Source organism: Fukomys damarensis, unplaced genomic scaffold, assembly GCF_012274545.1.
Source record: "Fukomys damarensis isolate Sample0158 unplaced genomic scaffold, DMR_v1.0_HiC HiC_scaffold_32, whole genome shotgun sequence".
Taxonomy (NCBI): domain Eukaryota; kingdom Metazoa; phylum Chordata; class Mammalia; order Rodentia; family Bathyergidae; genus Fukomys; species Fukomys damarensis.
The window spans coordinates 3,290,233-3,314,348 of NW_022900944.1; the positions used below are offsets into that span (position 1 = coordinate 3,290,233).

Consider the following 24,116-nt stretch of genomic DNA (forward strand, 5'->3'; position numbering starts at 1 on the left):
CAGCGAAGCAGTCATAGCCTGGTACAGCATACCAAGTGTCAGGGATATTGACATCTATCTTGGTTCTCTGAAAAGTGTGGTCTCAGATAGTTACCAGGACATAGAAGAAACTGATTTTCCGGGCATACAAGTAAAAAAGGGAAAGCTCAATATTTAGCTAAATTATTTTTTTAAAAGGCATTACTGCAGCAAAATGAAACTCTTTGTCCCTGAGTATTACAAAAATTTATCTCATGGCAATTTTTAGGGGAAAACTGAGTGTTACGGTGTACAATATTTATATTTACATTACAGGTGCACTGAATTTATAAGTCCCTTATTAAGTGTCCTGAGTAAAAGCCACAAAAAAGTAGTAGTATTTCACACGTGAAAAAACTATTTTGGACATCCCAAAGGAAAAATGATTTATAAATGACTTTATAAAATGATTTTATGAATGATTTATAAATATCTCCATATTCTGACTTATACCCAAGAGAGATCTTAGACTGCCCAGTGAACTGCATGGACCACAAAGATCACAAATGGTTATCTGTAAGCACTACTGTTGCTTTAAGAGTTCTGAGAAAGATGAGGAAATTAAGGAATTGATTATCTAATTTTCTGTGATCTGTCAGCATATTTCAACCAACTAAGCTCTTCCAATACTGAAAATTCCAAAGTGAAAGGGCTGATGTGTTAGTTTTAAAAAATAAAAATTGGAGCAGATTAAAGAGGTGATAGCAGAAATCAGTTTGTCAAATTTATCAAATTAGTCTACCAAGAAGATGAATAATTTTCTTAAAGTATCAAAGAAGCTGTTTTTGCAATGAAATGCATATAAATGTTACATTTATAAAATTAGCAAATAGCTTCTAGCATATATGATATTATAAACACTAGCTAAATTATATATTCTTAGAATATTTTCTCTTTTCAGAGTTGCATATAGATTTTATCTGTTAGATATCATTTTATCTATCTATGTAAAATATACACAGAATGTATAAAATAAGTATTATAGAACCAGGATTTCCAAACTCCACTTTATTGCTGATGAATTTTAGATTCTTCTTGAGATGCCAGGAAACATGAACTTGTGGCCTCTGAATTATTTTAGTCCCTTTCAACATTGTTCAGAGTGAGACATGATGCATTAATAATGCATAAATGGTATTCCTGAGTATATTATTCCAAATTTTAAAACAGTATTTAGACCTTGTAAGCAAAACTCTTTAAAGAATTAATCTCTACTTCTAGGAAACAATACTGATTGAAGTTGAATGTTTCTTATATCCACATAGGAAGAACCTTTCGTCATGGTCTCTGAAAATGTCTTGGGAAAGCCGAAGAAATACCAGGGCTTCTCCATTGATGTTTTGGATGCCTTATCCAACTACTTGGGCTTCAACTATGAAGTTTATGTTGCACCAGATCACAAGTATGGAAGCCCACAAGAAGACGGGACATGGAATGGTTTGGTAGGGGAATTAGTCTTTAAGGTAAGAATTCCTTTATTTATCTCATACCTGGAGTTGTAAACCCTGAACACTAATTTCATGTCAAATAAGTGTGATGTAGTGCATTAGGTTGTAGTGTTAGATACAGAACTTTCACCTTATATCATTGTGTGTACTTTGTGGAGAGAAAATTGGGTGACAACAGAAAAATAAATGTGAAAAAAATTCTTATAATAGAAGAGCATTTAGGAGAAAGGTTGACATTGCCAAACTCCTGTCCTGAATATTTTGTCATATAAAATATAATCCTTGACTTAACCAATTAGTTATTGTTCAAACATATAAAAAGAAAAAAATGACAGCTGCTGGTATTGAACAACATATGTGCTACTTCTGGGTTCTTTATTCCCTTCCGATATCTGACCTGTCTGGCATCATTGAAGCCAAACAACTTTTAGAATATCACAAAGTACAGTCCTCTAGGTGGCATATACTCTTGGTTTTTGTTGGTTTTCCGTGTCTTTACTGACCCTTACTTTTTTAATAATATTCTTACCAATTAACAAATTCTGCATTGACAGATTTTTAGGACTATGAGAAGCTCAAAATTCAATCTCTACCACTGTGTTATAGGCCACAGTTGTAATCTTGTGTTGGGCACTCTCAACCTTCCGCCTTTTATTTTCTACTGACTTTTGTAGGCTCAGTAGGGGTTAGCTAATAACAGTTGGACTTTCTGCTGAATCTAAGCTATCCTGGGTCACCTGAATTGAGGTGGGTCCTAAATTAATAATCCACATAACATCAGATTTATCCAGTACAGTGACCTCTTTCAAAAGCTACCGGCTCTCCATTCTCTGCTTACTTTTCTGGGAAGTTGTTGATGATCTAAACCAGAATTGCTTTACAGAGTGGTGAAAAAAGCCAAAGGGCAAAAGATTATGAAAAAACAGGGACATGAAAAGATGAATGTAATATGCATACACTATACTCATTCAAAAAATTCGGATGGGGTGGGAAAGAGAGCGAGAGCTAATAGAATAACAGAATTTTTAATAGTAGAATAGTAGAATTTTAAAATAGAATTTGGTGGAGTTTTTTTTCTTTTTTTGCACAATAGAGACTTGAGTATAATTATAAGCTGAGGAATACAAAGAGAATTTAATATAAGAATAGGATGTTGATATGTGAAAGATAAAGATTCCAGAGTAGATAGGGAAGAAGAAAAAAGATTAGATTGAGAATTGATTTTGAAGAAATAAAACTGTTGCCTTGATACAGAAAAAAATGTGACGAGAACATATCTTTTAAATCTCTCAGCAAGAGTCTGGGAGGTTGAGGAAGATCATATCTTACTGCTTCGGATTTCTTGATAAAGACAAGAGATGAAGTATATTGACAATGATGGGAATAGGTAGTCTGTAAGAGCCCACAGGGAAATGGTGAAAGATTAAATAGATATTTTGGGAAGTGAGAATTGCTGCTAAATCAGGATGGATAAAAGGAGAGTTCAGAGGTGGAGAGGACTGAGCTGAGGTTTATGTAAAGCTGACCCCATTCACTGCAGCCCTTGCACAGCCCTGTGACTTTCCAGAGTAGAGAAGAAATGCACAAGTGCAAGAGCCAAGAAGGTTAAAACATCCACATCAAGCTTGAGATATGTGGATGAACTTGACAAGAAAATTAAGTGAGATGAAAGACAAGCTACAGTGGTCAAGGAAGCCTGGCCATGATCAGTGACAGACCTGGCTACCAAGTAAGAAAAGTCCAGGTCCTGGTAATTTCATAGCTCAGTTCTACAAGGCATTTAGAGAGGAACAACTGTGAGTACTGTTTAAACTCTTCAGTGAAATTGAAAGGGAAGCAATACTCCCAAATTCATTCCTGCAAGCATCACCTTGATCCCCAGAGCAGAGAAAGACCCATCCAAAAAAGAGAACAACAGACCAATCTCACTAATGAACATAGATGCAAAACTCCTTAATAAGATTCTGGCAAACAGAATGCAGAAGATGATCAAGATCATACACCCTGACCAAGTGGGATTCATCCCAGGGATGCAGAGATGGTTCAACATATGCAAATCAATAAATATAATACACTATATTAATAGGGTTAAGGACAAAAAACATACAATCATCTCAGTAGATTTGACAAAATCCAACAGCCATTCATGATAAAACCCTCCAAACATTGGAATAGATGGTCTCTACCTTGATATGATAAGAGCCATCTATGAAAAACCAACAGCCAATGTCATACTAAATGGTCAAAAACTCAAATCCTTTGCACTAAAATCAGGAACTAGACAAGTAACATCCACTATCACCACTCCTGTTCAATATAGCTTTGGAAACATTAGCCACAGCAATTTGACAAGAGAAATAAGTAAAAGGAGTAAAGATAGGAAATGAAGAAGTCAAGTTGTCATTATTTGCAAATAACATCATACTCTAATTAGAAGATCCCAAGGACTCCACCAAAAATCTCTAGACTTAATGACCAGATTCCACAGAGTAGATGGATACAAGACCAACACACAAAAATCAATAGCTTTCCTGTACCTGAAAAACAGACTCACAGAGAGAAATGGGGCAAACAGTTCCTTTCAAAATAGGACCCCAAAATTGAAATACATAGGAATCCATCTAATGAAATAAATCATTTCTGTAGAAATTCATCAGACTCTCAAGATGAAGTTGAAAAACATGTAAAATGTAGCTAAAATATAAATGAGCTAGTAAGTTAGAGAGATATATCTAGAGATTGAAATATAGAGTATCTAAAGTTTGCTATTGAGGGTAATGGCAGACTATTTGAGAATATAAAAAAATTTAGAGTTTAAAATAACCCAAAAGAGAGGAATGAATATTTGCATCACAGGGATTTTAAAGGTGGTAAAACTATTCTCTATGATACTGTAATGGATAGCATCATTACGCTGCTGAAACTCACAGAAAGAAGAAACTCTAACATAAGCTATGGACTTTAGGTAATGACAGTATATTGATACTGGTTCTTCAAATGTGCAACATGTTAGTAACAGAAGAAACTTTGTACTTCCTGACCAATTTTTCAACAAACTTAAAATTTCTCTTAAAAATATCTATTTCATCGATGACTGAAAGTGATTGCAAGGAACATCAATATTGATACTGAAATCTATTAGGAAGTTAGAAGGTTCTAGAGAGAGAGCAGTAATTAGCCAGGTCTCACAGTATCTGGCTCATACAAAGAACCTATTGTGCAATCTGTCTCGTAGAGGCAGTAAGAAACTCTTCCTGAGAAAGCACATGGAATTGTCAGCACAAAATAAAATGCTGTGAATAAAGTAAAAGTGGAGATGGCATGTGTAGAGTTTCACCAACAAAACACAAAAATTAGGTTCCCTGAGTATCTAAAACCACAAGTAAAACTCCCGGTGTCTAGAAAATAAGGGAAAAGATGTAGCGATTTCTCACTTCATGGAAATGCAAAATAAAAATAGACTTTTTGCCTAAGTCCTCCTCAATCTCTTAAGGCATCCCTGCCTCCTGTACTCATTGGCCCTTCACTCCATGGGATCTGTACGGGAGCCAGGCTCCTGGCATAGAAGATTGTGATACAGTAACTGATGTCAATAGACCTTCAGTGATTTTTCTCTATTTTAAAAAATATTAATCCTTCATTTTAATCCACCAAATGCACATTCCAAGCATTTTCCATGCTTTTCAATTCTCAACTGGAATCCCACACTTCATCCTTGATACCTTTCTCATTTTGTTTTTAACAGTTCTTATATACAGTTCTCATAACAGTTCTTATGCTGTTCTGTAAAGAGGAAGAAAATCTCATGTGATTTGCTTATTTTCTTGTTCTTTAACTTAAAAATTCTTCCACTGAGTCTTTTATCTTTAGTGGCAACACAAAAGCTTGGAACTGAAACAGACGTCGTTAGCTGTGAATATTGGTGACACACTTAGTACCTATGTGTGATTAGGAGGGTTTTAAAAGTGTCTTTGAATCACAGTGTGTTCACAAGTGTGGAACGTTGTAGACATTAACCATGAAAATCAAGAATGTGCCACAGAAAGGCTGCTAGATCTCATCTCATTACTTATATAGTTTGAATCTCCCCACATTCTTTGCTTAGAAATATCATACATTCAATATATAGTTTGAAGGTTCATTGACAAGATTTGCTGATAGATCTGACAGGGAGGTGAGAGAAAGACCACAAAGTCAAAGATTCTAAACTCAAGGCTTTTAATCTTCCCTTGTTAACCACAGCAGTAGGAAAACATATCACATGTTCCTGTTCTTTCCCAGTTCCACTCAAGACCTTCCTTGACACAATCGTCTCTCCCCTGGATTACACCTAACAAGGGCCAGTTGCCCTCCCACTTTCCTTTCTTGCCATCTTTTAATATATTTGGAGCACAACAGCCAGAGTGATGCAGTCACTTCTCTGGTTCTAAGACATTTGGTAGTTTCTCTCTTCACTCAGAGTAGAAGCCACTCTTGAAATTGTCTATATAACCTGCCTTATCCATTCCCCTTTGTGATGTCTCCTATTTCTCTTATTCACCGGACTGCATGCAGGCTTATAGTTCTTTTTCATTGCCCTCTTAGTGAACTTGGCCTTTCACCTTGAAGGCTTTTCTTGAGATAACCCTTCCCCACTTCAATATTTTCCCCCCAGTTTCTTTTTAAAAGTTGTGCCAGAGGCCTTCCATTGGCCTACACAGAAAAACAACTTCCACTGTCTGCCCTTCCTAGCCCTCTTTTTCTGTTTTATTGTTTTATAACACATCAGTTTTATTATGTGATCTATCTGCTTTTTAGCTTCTCCTGCTAAATTTTCAGATTAATTTAGAAAGATTTCATGTGTTTGGTTTACTGTTACAATCTTAGTGTCTTGTCTAGAAAATATTTTTACATAAGGAATTGGTAGCAGTTCTGTGATGTTTTAAGATGTATGTGAGATAAAACAATATCCTTATTAGTGTCTTTCAGTGACATTCATTATTTTCACCCAACCTACTGTACCATCCTAAAATTATTATTTGTGAAAAAAAGTTTCTATCTTTATTGCAAGTCTAAATGTTTGGCTTTTAATGCTACTTTTAAGCCTTTATCAAATAACTGTATAACGTGTTATATTTAGTCATTCCCACAGTCGCACTGAAAGTGGTATCATTTACAAGCATGGGGGAAATTAAGGAAGGGCTAAGATCAGAAGTTAAATTTTGATTCTAGAGCCCATTCTTTAAACAAATATGAATAGACCTCCTCACAGCTGTCCAAATTGAAAAGGAAATACGTAATTTGATATGAGTCCACAGTTCAGGTAAGAGATCTAGAATGGATATATATGTTTATCACTAATCAGCACACAGATGAAATTTAAATTGCCTTCCACTTTTCTTTACCTCTATTTCTCTTCTAAAGACTCTTTCACATTCCTTGCTCCTTCCTACTGCTTGAAAATAGTGTGTTTTACCTTAAAAACAACCCTCCCTTATTTTCCAAATTAAATTAATTGGACGTCTTTGGTCACAAGTGACAACCTAGCAGAGGTGAAAATATAATGTAATGGCTCACAAAACTGATCAGCCCAGAGATGAGGTCCGGACTCATTTCCTCAGGCCTTGTTATCATTCCCTCCATCTCTCAGCTCCATTTTCCTCAGTGTGGCCCCGACTCATAGGCAGGCTCTTCTTTCTTGGCATTTCAGGTGGCTTTCAGCAGCTCCAGGCTTAGCTTTCAGCTTCTCTTTCTATCCCAGTATAAACATCGTTATCTTTTACACCAGCAATAGCAGCTCAAAGCCTTGGCTTGAAGACACACTGGCTCTGACTACAAAGGACTGTGTCCAAGAGGGGGCAGTACTCATGGTGCCAGACCTGCAACGCACACCCACATCCAGCGCCATGGTCCACCAGAGGTGGTTCCTTGCAGAACACTGGGCACACGCATGGGGAGCACTGCCCCAGCTAGCACCTCCCCAGCAAGAGCAGGATGCTGTCATTAGAAGAGGGAGCAGATAACAAAATCTGTCAGAGGCATAGAATACTTGAATATGTTTTAAGGAGGCTATCAGTAGTTATAGATGCACAGAAATTTAAATCACCAACAAATGAAAAAATATCATAAATATAAGTTAAATTACAAACAAAAGGCTGCAAAACATTTGTAAAAGTATGTTGATAAATTGTTAATGCTCCTTTTTCCACTGCTATGTAAAGAGGTGGCAAAATTAATAAAAACTACTAAGGCTCTAGTAGTTAAAGATATAAACTTACTTACAATTTCAAAAGAAGAAACCAACAGGTAGTATAAATCCAAAAGGAAATCTTTTATAATGGTGCAGGATATTTGATAGTGTAGAAAGGTATATGAAGTATGATTGATCAGTCTTTTTATAAAGAAAAAGCTACAATTCTGTGTTATATATGTGTAGAGTGATTTTTCTACTCTCTATTTTATTATAAAAATAGACCATCACTAAAATTAGACCCATGCATTTCAGTTATCACATACTTAACCACACTGACAACTAACATCATAACACAATACAGTTTGAAGTTGACCTGATTATAAGTCCTAGCGCTTGTACAGGGCTTACTCAAGCTAACAGGCTCTTTTGGACTTTGAATTCATTAACTGTGGGCACTTCTATTGCCCTGGTGTTGCAGAAGACCAGCCAGAGTCAGGGAAGTGAAGTAAAAACCTACAGTCACACAACCAACTAAAAGAAGCTCACGATTCACATCCAGACAGTTTCGCTCCACAACTCAAGGGCTTACTTAGCCCTTTTACCAGCTGCAGAGGGAAATGGAGTTCTAATGTAAGTTGGGTCAGCAGAACATTTTAATAAACCAAGTTGCGTACTAGCGAAGAAAATAATATTCAGAAAGTGTTCAGCCTAGGTATTTATAAGACCTGCACATTTGAATAAAATTCAGATGAAGTTTGGGTGAAGCATGAGCAGAAGACAAAAGAAATAAAATTATACGGAGAAGGATTTGGGATATGGCAAAAAGATTTGAATCTCCAAACTGCTCAGAGCTCTCACTTCTCACTCAAAAACCTGTGTCTTCTTTCTTCTTCTAAGAAAATTAGAACCCTTATATTCATCCTAAATTTTATCTCACTCCATATCGATCACTCTCAGCAGCAGTCTGCCTGGGCTGCCCTTACTTATCTTTCCACGTTTTCAACTCCAGCAAAACTCACATTTTGTCCTAGTTCTCAGATCACTTCAATCTTTTGATAATCCTGTTTTCTGAAACACCTATTCCAAATCTTTTCAAGCTATCATTTGAAACATTATACACACACACACATACACACACACACACACACAAACACAGAAGGAGAAAGAGAATTTTTTACATAATACCACTTTTAGAAAGCAAAAGGCTGAGGTTACATTTATTTTGTATGCTAAGTATGCAGTGGAATAGCTTATATTCATCTGTTCATCCCACATATTTTTGAATGCATATTATATTCTGTGCACTGTGCCTAGCTAGCATCATAGATATAAAAACGGGAAGACACCATTCCTACCTTCAAACATTTGGGAGATAAATGTTTAAATAAATGGTTAAAACAGAATGTGATAAATGTCAGAGGGTGATGCATACAGGATGTCATGGCAACTCAGGGGCTGTGTAGCAGCTCCTGCCTGGGCATTGAAAAGATTTCACAGAAGAAGAGAAATGTGAGCTGTGTCATGAAGTTGGGTACAGATGAGGGAGGCAGCAACAGGGAAAATTATACAAGCAGGTTTGCTGTGCTAAACAGGTTAGACTTTATCATTCAGCCAGCAATAATTATGAAAGGTTTTCACACAAGAGAAAAATGTGATTTCATTTGTGTTTTAAAAAGGTAGCTGAGGTAGGTCTAAGGATGCCTTTGGAGAAGAGAAGGAAAAAGACAAATTACCTTTTCAACAATCCAAAAAGAAAGCAATGTCTAAACTGAAACAGCACCAATAGGAGGTTAACAAAAAATAACTTTGAGAAAACATCAATATGCTAAGATTTAATTTATCGAACTTGATAACTCAGAGAAGATGAAGGAAATACTGAGACACGGTGAGAGCGTAATGAGAAGACAGGCGTGCAGTGACAGAAACAGGGGACACAGAAGAACAAACAGATTGGAAGAGGACAAGAGAGGTACAGAATTTGGCTGGAGACGTTCCGCTTTAATGGGCTGACTGAATTTCCTAGGGCCTATCAGCTGTAGCCCAGGCAGGAAGGTTCAAAAAGTGTGTGTTTAAATATCCAAACAGTGGTGTTCAAAGTCAACGTAGGACAGAGTGAAAGAGTGAATGTGGGAGAGCCCACAATTGTGTGTACATAAATGGAAGCAAAAAAAAAAAAAAGGGCCAACATATTTGTTGTTGAGAGTGAATTGTACCCAGTGAAGGAACAGGATAGAAATATATGAAAGAAAACAAATTATGCAGATTCAAACAACTGAGTGAATGGTTGTAGGAGCAATTTTCTCAATTTGCAAGTGATATTTAATTGGCAGACATTGCAAACAGCCAAGGAGCAATTCAATCAGATAAAAGACTTGAATCATTAAGCACCTGTTCTAATAGCTGGCAAGCATAGATAAATGGTGCATGGTAAATCTTGAGTCAAAGCTAGAAAACTGGCAGTGACTCTTCACCGAAGGGGATGGCAGTGACCAGGAATGGCTCCAGGTAGAAGGAAAAGCAAACTCTCAGGACAATATTGAGGAATTAAAAAGATTTTGTGGGTTATAGGTTATAAATTAACAGATGCCTGCATCAGTCAAAGCCAAGGTGATATAAAGAATGGAGCGATGATGAGAAAATCTCATAACTGGAGGATATATAAATCCTGAAATCCACTTCTGGCTATTGAAATGTCATCTATTACCTAGATTTTCATCTATCTCAGGCCTTGGTTTGGGAGAAAATGTAATGAATAACATAACTCCCCAGAATAAAAGACAGTGCAGATTTGGGTGGTGATATTCTAAATAAATTTCAGACAACATTTTAACTGTACAATTTTATATGATTCTGTTGGCATAATTGTAGAGTCTTATGTTTACATTGTTTGGCCATCCGCAGGATGCAGATTTCTTAAGACAGTAGTTTAGATTATTTGGAAATTATAAACACAGAGAATTATGGCCCAAATGAAAATGTCTTTGTAATGTTATTTAGCATTGAAATAACGTTAAAGGTTAACATTAAAGAGAAATGGAAGCACAGATTCATATGTGAAACTTTGCAATATTCACTCATTTCTAGCAGGCAATGTAAAAATTCCTTTGGAAGGTTTTTAAAAACTCGACATATTTAGCAAATATTCAGAATTTCATATTTAAAATCAATGTTCAGAAATAGAGCCATACCTTGTAAGACAATTGTAAGTCTACTCTTGCCTTACCCTTGGATACTCCAGACTTCCATGTTCTAAGTCCTGATGATTCTGAATGTTCCCTTGGAAATTTGGTAATGGCAGGCTTTAAAATAAGCAGAGGTTTCCCTGATTAAAAGCCAACAACAGTAAGGCTCAACTGCACAGAGTAGGAGGTGAGCACAGATGTTCCCCGTACCTATGTGATGTCATCTGAAAGTGTCTCTTGCCCGTTTTCTGTTTCACTTTATGCTACAGAGAATCACTAGAATTCCTAGATTTGGTTCTTTTCTCAGAGATAAAAACTAAAAGCTAGTTCCCTTCTCATTTGTGAAAAACCTACATTTCCCTCCTTGGTGGAGAGCTACAAACATCCATTATTAAAGGTTTAAGCACATTCGGCATGCTCAAAAATTTGTCAGTAAAGTAAAAATCGGCTCAAATCTAGTCTTTACCCTAGGTCTGCATTCTGTTGAGATGTAAGTTTGCAGTTTGAGTGTTTTCTGTGAAGATTGCTTCTATATGCCCCTCCAAGCAGCCTTGAGGTGACCACTCAGAAAGTAGACATAATTGGAAAACTCTTTCTGATGATCTGTTTCTTCACAGATTTAGTGTTGTCTCCTGGAAATTGCAGAAACAGTATTATTTTTAAGTCTCTCAATGTTATAGATAGTGCCTGAATTACTGCAATTTATAAATTACTCGAAACTTGCTTATCAGTTGGCATTCGGTATGCATTTATTTGGACTTAATGTGTAAGTACAATTTTGAAAATGCATAAAAGATAGGAAATAGAGTTCTTGTTCTCAAAAAAGAGAAAAAGAGAGGGAAAAGGGAGGGGGAGAGAGGGGGGAGAGGGGGAGGGGAGAAGGAGAATTTCCAAAGCTGTTTCTTCAGCCTAAGCCTATCTCCTGAGCTACACACATATTTCTTACTGGCTCCTCTGCATTTCCTCTTAAATATCTAAAGGGTACCTCAACCATCACATGCTCCACACTGCATCCCAGGCTCACATCCTCCTGAAAACCTGGTCTACCCACAGCCTTCCTGGCCGGAGTGCATGGAACCACAGTCTTCAAGTTACCTTGTCTAAAACCTTTGCATTATCTTTTACTTCTCTTCTCCTTATCATGACTTATACATGACGGATTTGCAAATTGACTGGCTTTCAATCTAGAATATACCCTAAATATCAAGTGTTCTCTCCAAGCCACCATTGCTTATAAATACAAACCACCTTTGACAGGTTGGGGAATTTCTGTTAAACGTAACTATTAGTACTGGACATGGTGCTGTTCTTTCTTGCATAATCTACTTTCAGTAGAGCAATCGTAGGAACTCTTTTAAAATGTCAGATCATATCATAGTCTCTCTGTGGTCCTCCAAAAGTTTTTCACCGACTTAAATTCTTTTAATTTCCTGTCATGCCTTGTGTGTTAATTCAGACAAACATACATCCACCAGTATGCGAGTACATTATTCCTTCAATTTCTTCAGCATAAATATTGTTTAGAAATAAACCAAAACTCAGACAAATAAAAGTAAGCATTAAAATGCATATAAATGTTAAAAGAAAAAATAGAGTGAAGAATAAATATTGACAAGTATTTAGGAGAAAGGGATTACATGTAAACCATAAACACACACACAAAAAACTTCATCAAATTCGCCAAATGCCATACTGTAATAGGACACAACCAGCTGGACTGTTTCCTCACTTAACCTCAGGCAAGCTATTTATTTACCTTCTTTATCTCAGATTTGTCCTCAGTACAAAGAGTGTCATAATAACTATTATGCATAGATGTAGTCTGAGCAGCGCATACAGAGGTGCACATCACATAGTTGGAGTGAAACCTTTAGAATCCAAGTCACCAACATCCAGGAGCCTGGCTAAAAGCCAGGGGAAAAAAGGTCATAAAGCCAATGACTTCTATGCCAGGCAAGAGACTTTATCAGACATGATATAGACTGAAATATATTCCTTTTCTTCCAAATGGTAAGGTTGTATGAAAAAAGCTACTTTTACAAAAGAGTAAAGAACAAATACTAGAATAAGTCAACAGATATTTTAGAAAACCACTGTGGGGAAAACAGTGAAAAAAATATTAAGGGAGAAAGAATGAAAATAAAACACCTGCCTGAAGATGTTTACTGAGAAGACAAAACAGTGCTTTGGTAGTGTACTGTATGGGAGATACCGAAAAAGGCAGTAAAGAAGAATAACTGTGTGCTCGAGGGGAAGAAATGTCATAATTTTAGGTGAAAATATATAAAACGTGAAAACTGTATTTTCTAGTATATCTATTTAGGCCAGAAGAGAAAAGCTGGCATTGACAGTAATGAAAGCCAAACTATGACTTGGAGTTTAAATTAGGTCCGTCTGTGAATGAGCATGGTGCCCTAATGAAGAGAGAGCTAGAAAGAAGGGGTGGCAGGTAGTTTCAGAGAGGAAGAAGAGTCAGAATAGCAGCACAGAAACCAAACTACCACCCATGAGTTTTAAGGTATTAGAGATAAAACATCCATTGAAATAGTGAAAAGTATTAATTTCCAGAAATACCAATGTGGCATTCGTCAGTTGCATGACCAAACATCTATTGATTATAATAAGCAAGAAAAAAAGAAACATTCTGAAAATACTTCAAGGGGAAAACGATTAAATTAATTAGAACACCTTCATAATCAAGAAACATTTACTGAATATCTATTTACGTGCTTCCTATGTGCTGAGAATTGAAAACTGACAAAAGCTGTCATTGCTTAAAATTTTCTGCAGTCTTTATTGTTTTTTTTAGTTTCCACACATTTATTAAAATTGACGTGTGTACTCTTCGATGAGCATCCATCCAGCTGCCTACAGTAAAAATAGTGTTTTCAGTGCCATTTCCAGATTCCAACTCATATAGTACTTGGGGAATACAGAATATCAGATCTTTTCTTGTCACCAAGTAATTAGTGAGAGTCTGCAATCTTTAGAAAGACCAGGTAGAGATGCATGTATGTTTCCCTAAAATATTATATCATGTAATGTTATATTATGCGTGGTCCTATTTGTGGAAAATATACATATGTATGCTTAAAACGACCTGCATACATCCTGAAACACTAGCTACCATTGAGAAAATGTGACATAGACTGCTGGCTGTCCTTAAATGTCAGATTCCTTATAACAGATCCAACTAAGGAGATTTCACCAGACATGCCATGTGAGGAACCTTCTAAACAAGAAATTTTGCATGATTCTGAGGGAAAATATGATTTATTTCAGAAATAGAATAATTACTTCATAATAGGGAAATATATTATTCTGATCTCTTCACTTATTAATAAAAGGATTTAAAAAATGTAGCAGCGACAAAAACTGCCACTGGAAATCAAGGGAAGAGAAAATAATGGGGCCCGTACACATTTGTGGTTTTCCTGTGCTTCCCGCACAAATCGCAAGGTCATCTAAGAAGACAAATAAAATCTCAATAACGGCAGAAAACCCCACACAGAGATGTTGCAAACTCCAAACTATCTCTAAGTAGAAACATAAATATCAGATCTGAGCCGAGATGGTGTTGGGCACAAGGAGAAACTGCCTGTGGGTGAAGAGAGGAGAGAGGATGATTGCATAAGAAAGAGAAGCAGTTACAAAGGGGAGCAGAAAAAAACTTGTGCAAAGAGACAGTCAATTCCAGGTACTGATACAATGGACATACATCGGGGACTTGGCAGTCTCTGCGCTCGCTCTCAGGAAGGGACTTCAGAATGAGCTCCACTAGGAGGCAGCCTCACAGAATCCTTACTTGTGAAGGAGAAGACAGATCTGCTTCTTTGAGACATCCTGGTGAAACTACAGAGAGTGGCAAAAGAGGAAAATTCAGAACCCTATGAAATCTAATCAGAAATAACACATAGCGGGCCAGGGATTTAGCTCAGTGGTTCCGCTGCCTGCCTTGCAAGCACAAGGACCTGAGTTCGATCCCTGGTACCAAAATAAATAAATGAATAAATAAATAACACATAGCAATGCCCCACTCCCACCCACCCACAAATAACCTGCTGTCGACTGCTATCATACAAAATAAAACTGTAACAGCACACCACACAAAATTAAGTATCTCAAATATACATTTGAAATTATTTTCTAAAAAATCAGAAACTCAAAAGCTGAACATTGAAATGGCCAAAAGTATAAAGCTACTCAATAATCTCAGGAGCATAAATTGAAAAACAAAATAAAAGATAAAAATTGTAAGAAATAAATCATAAATTACTCAAAGGAGAATAGATTAAATGGTGTAGAAATAAGACAAAAAGGAGGATAAAACTGAAAGAAAAAAGATATCAGAGATTGGAAAGATTAAAAATGGAATTAAAGTGTTTGTAAATGGGGAGGGGAGGAGGGGGTGAAGGGAGGGGAGGGACAAGGGGAAAAAATGAGAACCAAGACCTGTCATGTAAAGGTACAAGATCCCAGTAATGAATGTAACTGTACTGTATACCTAAAATGTAACAATAAACTCAATTTAAAAAAGATTAAAATGGGAGATAAGCAAAGAAGATATACACACTTAATCTCAAGAACAAAACACAATAAAACAATTACTGTTAACTATAAAAAAGGAAGACACTATAATGAAAATACATTATGAAATGCATTAGAAAAAAACATTTCTAAAAACTGTACATAAAAAATTAGCAAAAAAACATAACAAATGGAAAAAATATAACAAAATGCACATCACAATAAATGAATAAACAAAAGATTGCATAACATGCACCTTTTGGGTGAAGATGAAACACTACACTAGATGTTGTACCATCTCCTCAACCTGATGTGGAAACAAAACCAAAGCCATCAAATGTTAGACCCCACTGTAAACCTCTCTAAGTTCCACTGAGATGTATTACAAATAATATTCTCTGCTACAATAAACTAGACATTGAAGCAGAGGTAACAAGGGGGATGAGATTAAGAAAGCTTCTACTAAACAACATACAAAAGTAAGGAGAAATAAAAACATAGATTACAGACTTCTAAATGAATGTCAATAAAACACTACTTACCAAAATCTATAAAAATATTTTAAAGTGATTTATGGTCTCAAAAACATATCAATAAGAAGATAAAAATTTCAAGTTCAAATCTTAGTTCTTAAAATAAGAAATAAATGCCAGGAATTTAGCTCAGTGCTGCCTCCTTCCTGCTTCACAAGCACAAGGTCCCGAGTTTGATCCCCGGTACCAAAAAATAAAAATAGAAAATATTGTTTAAAGATGGATAATAAAAAGCAAATGGCACCTTTTTATCTCAACCAAAAAACCTCTAATTTGAAATTTGTTTTAATTTAGTACATATTTGCAGAATGAAATGTTTGCATTACTTGTGTAGGGGTGTTACCTGTGCATAGCACATCTGAGAACCTTTCTCATCCCCTGACCTCCTTTCTCTCCCCTCCCTCCATCTCTTGATCTGCTCCCCATTTGAGAAAGACCCATCCCTCATTTAGTGGAGAAACATTTAAAGACACACCTGTTAAATTTAGCAACAGCATAGGTTGTTGCTGCTAATTAAATTGTTCGGTATTTTATTATTTCTCTATGAATGAATATATAGAAATGATAATAAAAATGAAAGATGAAGATGAATAAGTATTTACATAGGAGTTATAACTAACATTACTTTTAGAAAATATATTTAAGTGACATAAATAGAGCGAAAGAACCAGCTTCAGTAAGAAATTTCCATGCTTTGACCAGTTTAAAAGTGTACAGAGTCATAAACTTCCATATGCAGTTGCAATAGAGAATGAAAATTAGACTTGAATCATAAACAGGAATAAATGAAACGGTAAAATGTTACTAGGTCCAAAAACTACTCAAATGTTCTCTCCTGCTAAAATAATTCTGTTATCTTTGAGACAACTCAGAATCCCAAGGGGTTTTATGAATTTATCAGGACAAATTAAACTACATCTGAAGTTATGTGTAAATGATTTCATCTCTAAAAATTCTGAAAGGAAAAGCAAGAAATCTTACAGATATTAATATTTTATGAAGGCAAGACTATTAAAATTGTATGAAATTAGACCAATAAAATAGAAATCCCAGGCTGAAGGGGTGAATTAGAATCAGGAGGAAAATAACGGATTCTTCCAAACTCTTCAGAAGTAGCAGGCTGATTATGGAGTGTGTGGGGTGGAGTAGTTGTGTTCCCATTACACCAATGCTGACCGACCTCCACGGCTGGAGTCCTGCCTCATGATTCCTTTGCAGTATGTTTCTTACTCTGTGTGCCTCGTTTTCCTTTCTGTGGAAGAACAAATAACAGTTTTTAACTCACAGGTGTTTATAAAGATGAATTGATGATTGAAAAGTGGAAATAGTACTATATAAGTATTAAATAATGTTAATAGTGGTGGTAGCAAAATAGGTTGCACATATCCAAAGTACTTGTCATTTTTTAGGCTAAATACCTTGCAATGTGCTAAGCTATAATCATATTAATGCCATTCTATGAACTCACAAATGCCCAGAATACAAATGAAAAAGTTACTATTTTCTGAAATTGTTATACATGATTTTAATATCAGAATAAAAATTACTTTAACGATACTTTTATTAATTCTACCTACATTTCCAGGAGCATATTTGAAAACTAATAGACTGTGTATTGTGTTTTTAATAAAACTGGAATAATAATCTATAACAATGGCATGTTAACACTTGTCATTTTTTTCCCAAGAAGTACACGAGAACTTCACTATGTACTTTTTGGTTGCTTCTATTAATAGTAATAACTCACACACTGTATTGGAAATACATAAAGAAATATAAAGTCAGATTAAGATGAGATGCTTAGGTCCTTGTATTTCTAAACATAGCATGGTCATATAATAAGGCCCAAATAAATAATATTTGGTGTTAAAAGTTCAGTGTTTGAAGGGTTGTTATATAACTTTGTACATTGACTTCATAGATCTAAAATGATGAAAGTTTGGGTACTTGCCCATAGTTACCTCACAGATATAAAAGTTGATTACATTCTTCCCTTCTCCTTTCTCTCCTCCTTTCCCTTCTTCTTTCCTCGCTCTCTGTCACCCATCTTTTCCTTAGCCTTTCTTCAATGCTTACCGTCTTAAAGGCAAACCTGAAATCTTTACACTGTAACATTATTTGAAGACCAGAGTATACCAGCTAATACTCACAAAAACTGTCAAGATGTATTTTAAAGACTATAAAAACTCATCCTTGTGAAGAATAAGAGAAAAAGCATAGTTTGAAAAGTTCTGTGGGCAACAAAAGTGTGCCACAATTCTTCAGACACTATTTTGCTCTAATTTGTGCAAAGAAATTATTTTGTAATAGTCAAAAGACTTAAGTTTGAAGCTATAGTTCCCTTCTAATGAGTTCAAATTTCCATGCCAGGTGAACTATATCCTAGAGAAATGACTGCATTTAGATAGATGAGTTACTAGAGATTATGTACAAAACACACAAAAAAGAGAAATATTAAATAGTTCAAGATTAGCATAATTTAAATTTAACAAGGTAAATGCTCATTTTGATGGATAAGTAAGTTTCTTGAATAAATAAACACAATAGATTATTAACATGTGTTGTAGTTGATAAAAATGAGCACTTAATTTTCTTTTTGACAGCATTAGCTATTGATGAAAAGATGACTGTGCTTTCTACAAAACGTTTACAAACTATATGGAGAAACTGGCCTTAAAAATAAAGAATATTCACAATGATTAAAATCCAAATCTAGGATGTTAACTATTGAGCTGTTGTCAAAGTAGCTGGAGCTCTGGAGCCATGCTGCCATCTGTGAACTTACCAGGGTACTTTTCATCAGTTTTACTTCTGCTGTGGATGAGGAATTAAAGGCCTGCTTCTCAAACTTCTAAATAGTTCAAATCTTGAAAACACTAAAGATTCAAAATATTATAGACAGGCATGAAAGAAGCAAAAGAATCCTTCAGTGAAATGAAAAGCAGACAAATATGAATTCCAACATTTTTTCAGAATCAATTGCATAAGGCTTATGTGGAGGTTTTCTAGATTTTCACTTTAAGTAATTTTGAGTTTTTGTTTGACCTTACATTTAGGATAAGGCCCTATTATAATTCACCTAATAAAAGTGACTTGGGCTCTGGCTTCGTTCTTTTAAAAGTAAATTATTTTTATCAATTAGTGAAACATTGGTGATTAGGATTATGTTCATATGAAGAGTGACCTGTGTTTGGGGAGCATGGAAATCCTATCTTGGAAAAAAAGGACTGGATAAACAAATTATTTTTGGTCCTGAAAAATATTCTCAAAGCGTAAGACAATGTTCTTTAAATATCTGAAAAAATATTTAGATTTAAAATATTATGTATAGATGATAAAACTAAGACATTTCATGGAGGGTGCAAGAAAGCTCATTTGTTACAAAATCAAAATACTGTTCATCTTGAAGGGAAACAACTGAACTTGTGCGATATACCCCTGCGAAATCGCAGTTCAGAGCTCATGGACTTAGCCATTCATGGATTTTTCCTTAGAACCTAACTAATATTTGCTCACAGAAACCCCACAATTTTTCAGAAATTGCAGATATCCTCCATATTTTTTTTTGCACAAGGTTTGCAAATAGCTAATCCAACAGTGTTATTCAGTTCTCCTTGCTGCTGATTGGTTGCTGCCCTGTACCCCATTTCATTTTTGGCAAGTGCACCAACTTCCCATCATAACAGAGTGCTGTACTGCATGTAGCTGTCTCCAGTGCTCTCAGTTTTGTTCTTCTTAAAGCCCTATAATCCCTAAGATGCTACTTGAAGGCCCTGAACCTTCTAAGCCTTTATTAATACAGCATTTTACTAAATTAAATTACATAACTGTGGAAGACAAAGCATAGTTTGCTTTTAAACTATGAGAATAGACATTTTTTCTGATCATATCTGAAATTTGTGGTTTTTCACAATTCACAGGTGCTCTAGGAATGTAACCCTTCATGAATTTCAGAGGTCCACTGTATACCAAATAAAATAATATTGGCACCAATAATATTTTTTAAGGTCATAATCCCTGCCTTTCTGGAGCTTATATTCAAGTAGATGAGTCAGACATTATTAAAGGAATCATATTGTGTAAAATTACAATTCTCATAACTCTAAAATTCAAGGATGTAGGTTTCTATTAATACAATAATAATTGTTCTAATCAATAGGAGTGATTATTAAGAACCATTATTCCAATAAATAGATATTATAGTCATATATTATATAATTATGCATTAAACATATAATCATATGGGTATACTTAAATATACTATAACTATATTATTTATATTATAGTATAACTATAATATAAATAAATAATTATTGTCCTAGTCGACGATTGCATAGATAGCTTCCCTGAGCAATTTGTTCTTGAGCTGATATGTGAATTTGAATAAGCTTTCCTTGAAAAAATTTCAGGGGAGTCAAACCAGATCATGAGAAGAGCTGGTACAATAATTATACATCAGAAAGAAGTGTTGAGAAGAAAAATGTATGAGTGCATTAAAGCATGTTAAAGGTAGCCTCCCAAAGGTATATGTATCATGGTAAAGACAATATTTTCCCAAGTAATGATGCAGATCCACTGAAAATCTTTACAGTATGGCAGGATCAGATCAGATTTGTTTCCTAGAAAGATTACTTTGGCTGAAAGAGATTGGAGAAGAAGAAAGCCAGAATTCAGGTAGTCTCATAGAAGCAGAAAACAGTGAGGAGAGCTGAATATAATAGAATAGAGAATAAGCACTAGAGATTTCAGGTAGTAAAGCCAGTAACAACTAATTAGATATGGTTGTGAGGCTGGGGGAGATAATGAAGCCACCAAATCATTTGACTTGTGTAAAAAGATAACATTCATTCAAGTGGAAAATGTTGAAAGAATTGTCAAGATAATGGTCTTCTTAACCATGTGGAATATCTGACATTTTAAGAGAAAAATATTAGTTATATAGCTAAATAAATCAGTGTGGGTTCCAAAGCTGAGGTTCAAATCTAGAAAAGACAATTTGTAAATCAGCAGTGTAGAGGAAGCAATGGGAATAAAGGGTGTGGATGGGTTGTTCTGGTGGAAGAACTCAGATAAGAACAGGGTGTAAGCCCAAGGACAGAGAATTCTAAAGGGAGCTCAAAAAAGGAACTGAGAGAGATTTACATTGTGTCATGAAATCCAAGGGTAAAGAAAACATCCCTGTCAAATGTTGTGAGAGGGTTAGTCCAGTGAGCACTGAATTGCTTCCACTAGACTCAGTAGTGCAAAGATTCAGAAGGGATGTTTCTTTGAGTAATAAAGCACACCCCCCCCCGTGTGGTTCCAAAGAAGTCTCCGAGTGACTGGGTGTGTGAAAATTGAGACAAATCTTTAGAGAAAGTTGACTCTGTAAAACAGAAACAGGATATTTATTGGGAGTCATGTGTCACAGAGGATAGAGGAAAATTCTTTTCTCTTTTTGTTTTTATTTTAATGAGAAAGATTTAAAGAGTCTTGAGTGGAGACTTTTACACCTAATAGTATGATACTGCATTCATAAGACAGAATTTTAAGTTTCTGAAGGGGAGAAAAATGGTTAATAACTATACTGATGAGGGTTGATCCTAGAAAAGAAGAGAACTATGCTTTTGTAAATAGGGATTAGAATATACTAAGTATTGCCTATATTTTGGGAGGTAAAAAGATGTGAATTTTAATCTTGCATATTCTGTGCTCTCTGAAAGTTAGGGCGGAAGAAAGAGTAAAGGTTCCAGAGGGTAAAAATTTGCAGTCATTGTAGAAAGTGGACAAGTGAATGGTCAATAGGTGAAGGAACAAGAAAAGGAAGGATGAGTGACTATTTCATTATTTCTGATTCCATCATTCTTTCTGGCGTGGCATTTAGGAAGTTTTAAGGCTACCTTTGAGAATCAGTGTTCCTGGACTTTTTTCTGCTGCAGCGTGGCTTTGCTGAAAGAAGTGAGGAGAATTGCCCATTCTTCTCTGTCACAATTAGGTCATTTATATCATCAATTATAGCATTGCTTCTGAAGCATGGGGTGAATCACCTCCTTAGTAAAGTGTGTATAAAACTCTGAGACAGAAAACTGTACTGTGTATGCTGTGTGTATTTGTGTAGTTGAAGTGTTCATTTTATAATTCAGGTATGACATGAGAAAGTTGTCAATTTCCCCTTAAGAAGAGAATGCTGAAAGTAGACCAGAATTTAGGAATTTTCCTACAAAAATATGACATATTCAAATTTATAACCATTTGAATGTAAAACATTTATTTATCACCAACATATTTATGAAAATTTCACTAATATTCAATTGATATATTGTTAGTAAATTTTTCTTTATGTCAAAGTTCTGCCTTTGATTAAATTATTAAATGTTTTAGAGCAGTAGTACAGCAATTAGAATTCCACCTAAAGAGTCCTACAGCTAATAAACAAATTCAACAAAATAGCAGGATACAAAATTAATATACCAACTCAGTAGCATTTCTGTATACCAACAATGAACCAACCAAAAAAGAAATCAGGAAACAGTCCCATTCACAGTAGCTTCAACAAAAATTAAAAACATGGGAATTAACCTAAGAAAGGAAGTGAATGACCTCTGTGAAAATTATAACACTCTGAAAAAAAGAGATTGAAGAGAATACCAAAAAATAGAAAGACATCCCCTGTTCCTGGATAGGCAACACCAATATTGTTTAAAATATCATATTACCAGGACAGAGGAAAAGAAAAAATATCAGAAAAGAATGGAAACAAAAGTTTTTTTGTAAATAGGGAGGGATGGAAGGAAGGGAAGAAGAAAGGGGAAAAAACAAGAATCAAGATACAACATGTACAGGTACAAATTCCCAATGATGAATGTGATCATAATGTACATCTAAAATGTACCAATAAACTTAATGAATAAAAAAAGTAAAAAAATAAAATAAAATGTCATATTACCAAAATTGACATACAGATTTAATGTAGTTCTAATCAAAATACCAGCAGCATTCTTTACATAACTAGACAAAAAAAAAAAACTTCCTAAAGTTTATATGGAACCAGAAAAGCAAAAATAATCCTGGGCAACAAGAAAAATTCAGGAGGCATCACAATCCTGGATTTCAAGTTCTATTACAAAGCTACAGTAAATAAAAACAGCATTATACTGGCACACACACACACACACACACACACACACACACATACACAGATGGATCAGTGGAACAGAATAGAGGATGCAGAACAACTCCAGAGAGTATTGGGAAAAGGTAGTTATTGATGTGCTGAAGAATGAATCTAGGTTCATATTTCTCAAATCATCAAAATGGATTAATATCCATTCAATATATTCAATGTGCTGAAAGAAAAACTTGACAAAACTAATAAAGACATAGGCATATGCAAGAACTGTTTGAACAAAACACTAATTGTGCAAGATAGAACACCAACAATTAACAAATAGAATACAAAAATTTAAAAGCTTCCACACAGCAAAGGAAGCTACAGGAGGAAGAGACATCCTACAGGGTAGAAAAAAATTTTCCAAGCTACCCTTCAGGTAGATAATCTAGAATATACTGAAGAAACAAAAATTGTGTCTCCAAAACAGCAGACCCAATTTTTTAAAAATTGGGCATTGAAATGAGTAGACTTTATTCCAAAGAAAAAACATACAAGTTACAAATAGGTACATGAATAAGCACTCAGCAAATTTGGCCATTAGAGAAAAGCAAATCAAAACAACCTACGTCATCTTACTTCCCAAAGAATGGCTATTATCATGAATTCAAAAAAACTGCAGTGTTGGTGAGGCTGTGGGGTAAATGGCACCTTTTTACATTGTTGGTGGATTGTAAACTAGTATAACCACTGTGGAAATCAGTATAGTGATTACTTAGAAAAGTAAAAGTAGAGAATTCATTTTGCCCAGGTGTACCTCCTCTGGATTTTCCCCTGGAAGGGTTAAAGGTGTGATATTACAGTGATACATGTATACCCATATTTATAACAACACAAGTCATGATAGCTAAATCTTGGAACCAGCCCACATATCACCAACAGGTAAACAAAGAAAACGTGGTACTGAAGGACACAATTGAGTCATTCAGAAGAAAATGGATGCATCTTGAGACCATTATGCTAAGTGAAAATAAATCAGATACAGAAGGATAAATATTGCATGGTTTCTTTTAAATGAGAAACTCAAAGATTAAATAATATAAGAGCCACATAAAAGATAGATGACAGCAAACCAGGGGATAGACATTG

The 24,116-nt window shown here is 35.2% G+C and overlaps 1 protein-coding gene across 1 annotated transcript in view; it reads left to right on the plus strand.

Annotated features, from left to right (window-relative positions):
- Grid2 (glutamate ionotropic receptor delta type subunit 2) overlaps positions 1-24,116 on the plus strand; it is a 405,281-nt gene that overhangs the window by 351,101 nt on the left and 30,064 nt on the right. Inside the window, exon 9 of the mRNA XM_033757758.1 lies at positions 1,284-1,481. Within this exon, the coding sequence (XP_033613649.1) occupies positions 1,284-1,481 (198 nt within the window). The remainder of the gene's footprint in view (positions 1-1,283; positions 1,482-24,116) is intronic.